Consider the following 2614-nt stretch of genomic DNA (forward strand, 5'->3'; position numbering starts at 1 on the left):
TTTTGGAAGTTAAAGTGATTGTAAAAAGTACTGACTTTTATTGGCTTTGTCTAACACTTAAAGGGATTATTTAATAGAACTTAAATAAATAATTGAAATAATTGGGTTCATGATGATTTTCCTTAGGAAAACCTTTAGATAACATTTAAGGCATTTTTTCTGCAACATCCTTATATTTAAGGGAATGTTAATGGCAAACTTCTTAAGGGAAAACTGAATTACTGAATGTGCTTTATGCACAGTTCACAGTTCACAGCAAAGAAGAAAAAAAATAGCAGCAATCATGAATCTCAGAGATGTATTGTACATCAGAATTGAGAAATTTGATGAATTGCTTCAAAGCGACTGAGAATAAAATTAAATCTCAGAAATAAGTGCATTATCTCAGTTTTTCAGAAGTTAAAGTTATCAAGGTTTTTAAGCCTCTAATATAATTCAAAGGGAATGCTTGAGTGATAAGTTAATGGGCTTTGTCTAACACTTAAGGGATTGTTTAAATGAATTTAGAATGATTTTCTTTAAGAAAACCCTTAGATAACACTTAAAACATATTTTCTGCAACATACTTAACCTATTTAAGGTTGTTAAGACCTTTTAATAAGGGCGGTTTTAAGGTAAAACTGAATCACTGAATGTGCTTTATGCGCGGTCTTTATTCTCAGTTCCTCCTGAATAGGCAGCATGTTTGAGGATTTGGACGCGGCCATTGTCGCCCCTCCCCCCACGGCCCCTCTAACCCCTCCCCCCTCCGTTCAAAATGTGTTATTTTTTGAATCCGGTGGAGGAGGGAGTTGGTACGTCTGACGTCCACCTCTCTCTGTACGTCACCGACGTCATCACGTCGCCCTCAGTTTAAAGGACGCAGCCCGAATCCCCTTCTGAGCACGCCAGGCGGACAAGCACACTTCTGAGTCGCCGAGTTCCCACCACAGTACCTTCCATAGTACCGAACAGCGCTCAGACACACGCCGAGACCATGGACCAGCTCTGCAAGCTGTTCGTCGGCGGCCTGAACGTCCAGACCACCAACGAGGGGCTCCGCGCTCACTTCGAGCAGTACGGAAAGCTCACCGACTGCGTGGTGGTACAGAACGAGCAGCTGCAGCGCTCGCGGTGCTTCGGCTTCGTCACCTACTCCAGCGCCGAGGAGGCGGACGCGGCCATGGCGGCCCGGCCGCACGTGGTGGACGGGAAGAACGTGGAGCTGAAGCGGGCCGTGGCGCGGGAGGACGCCGGCCGGCCCGAGGCTCTGGCCAAGGTAAAGAAGATCTTCGTCGGCGGGCTGAAGGAGGACATCGAGGAGAACGAGCTGAATGAGTACTTCTCGCAGTTCGGCGTGATCGAGAAGTCGGAGGTAATCACGGATAAAGACACCGGCAAGAAGCGCGGCTTCGGCTTCGTGCACTTCGAGGACAACGACTCCGCCGACAAGGCCGTGGTGCTCAAGTTCCACACGATCAAGGGCCACAAGGTGGAGGTGAAGAAGGCGCTCACCCGGCAGGAGATCCAGGCGGCCGGCGGGGCCCGCGGAGGCCGGGGCCGAGGCGGCGGAGGCGGCAGGGGGATGGGGAGAAACCAAAATGGCTTCGCAGGAGGAAGAGGAGGAGGCGGGTACAACAGCTATGGTGGCGGCTATGGAGGAGGCGGCTATGGCGGTGGAAACGAAGGTGGCGGCTATGGCGGCGGATACGGAGGCGGCTATGGCGCTGGTGGCGGAGGATACGGCGGCGGCTATGGTGGCGGCTACAGCGACCAGATGGGTGGCGGTGGGTACGGTGGCGGGAACGGCTACAGTGACTTTGGCAGCGGCTACGGCCAGCAGTCCTCCGGCTACGGGCCCATGAAAGGCGGGAACACCTACGCCGGCCGGAGCGGCGGTGGTGGCGGTGCCCCGTACCCACGCGGTGGAGGCGGCGGCGGCGGAGCTTCTGGATACGGCAGGGGAGGAGGATACGGCGCTTATTAGAGATAGATAGATAGGTTAGCTAACTGGCGTTAATATTATTATTGATTGATTGATCGTTCGTTAGAGCCACCATTGAAAGAAAGGAGAGAAAGAGAGAGTGAGAGACTCGACAAGCTCTGTCCCATTTATTTCTCTTAGCTAAAATATATTATTTCTCACTTTTTTTTCTTTTTTTTTTTTTTTTTTGGACAGAATTCAGGCATCATCCGTAAAAAAAATCCACAACTTAAAGAAAAAAAAAAAAACACAACAATGGGGGACACTGTGAAAGACGAACCTTAAAGACCTCAATTCAAGTTATCCAAGATCTCCACTTGCAGGATGGAAGGCTCAAACAATGCTTCCTCCAAGAACCCTGACTCGTTTTTTGACTCGTTTGACCAGCTTTTGTTGTAAGACAAGTTCCAGTTAGTGCTAGTAAACCTATATAAGCCTGGCCTGATCTCTCACACACACGTTCCCTGTTCCCAGCTCAAAGACTGAGACACAACACAATTCCGGCATAGCCCACATCTTGTTTTTTGATTTATTTCACTTTTTCTTTAAAATCTGATTTTTTTTTCTAAGTCCTGTTTGTACGTCCGCAGACCATTAGGTTTTAGATTTGACTGACTTTTTCTAAAGTAAGTAAAATAATGATGATGATGA

At 48.7% G+C, this 2614-nt stretch overlaps 1 protein-coding gene across 1 annotated transcript; it reads left to right on the forward strand.

The window, feature by feature from the left end:
* The first annotated feature begins 860 nt into the window (after positions 1 to 860).
* LOC103033354 (heterogeneous nuclear ribonucleoprotein A0) lies at positions 861 to 2152 on the forward strand. The gene has a single exon (XM_007236465.4). It carries the CDS (start codon positions 977 to 979, stop codon positions 1964 to 1966), a length of 990 nt encoding a protein of 329 aa, XP_007236527.2. The 5' UTR covers positions 861 to 976; the 3' UTR covers positions 1967 to 2152.
* Positions 2153 to 2614: the final 462 nt, after the last annotated feature.

This window comes from Astyanax mexicanus, chromosome 10 (genome assembly GCF_023375975.1).
Source record: "Astyanax mexicanus isolate ESR-SI-001 chromosome 10, AstMex3_surface, whole genome shotgun sequence".
Lineage (NCBI taxonomy): Eukaryota > Metazoa > Chordata > Actinopteri > Characiformes > Acestrorhamphidae > Astyanax > Astyanax mexicanus.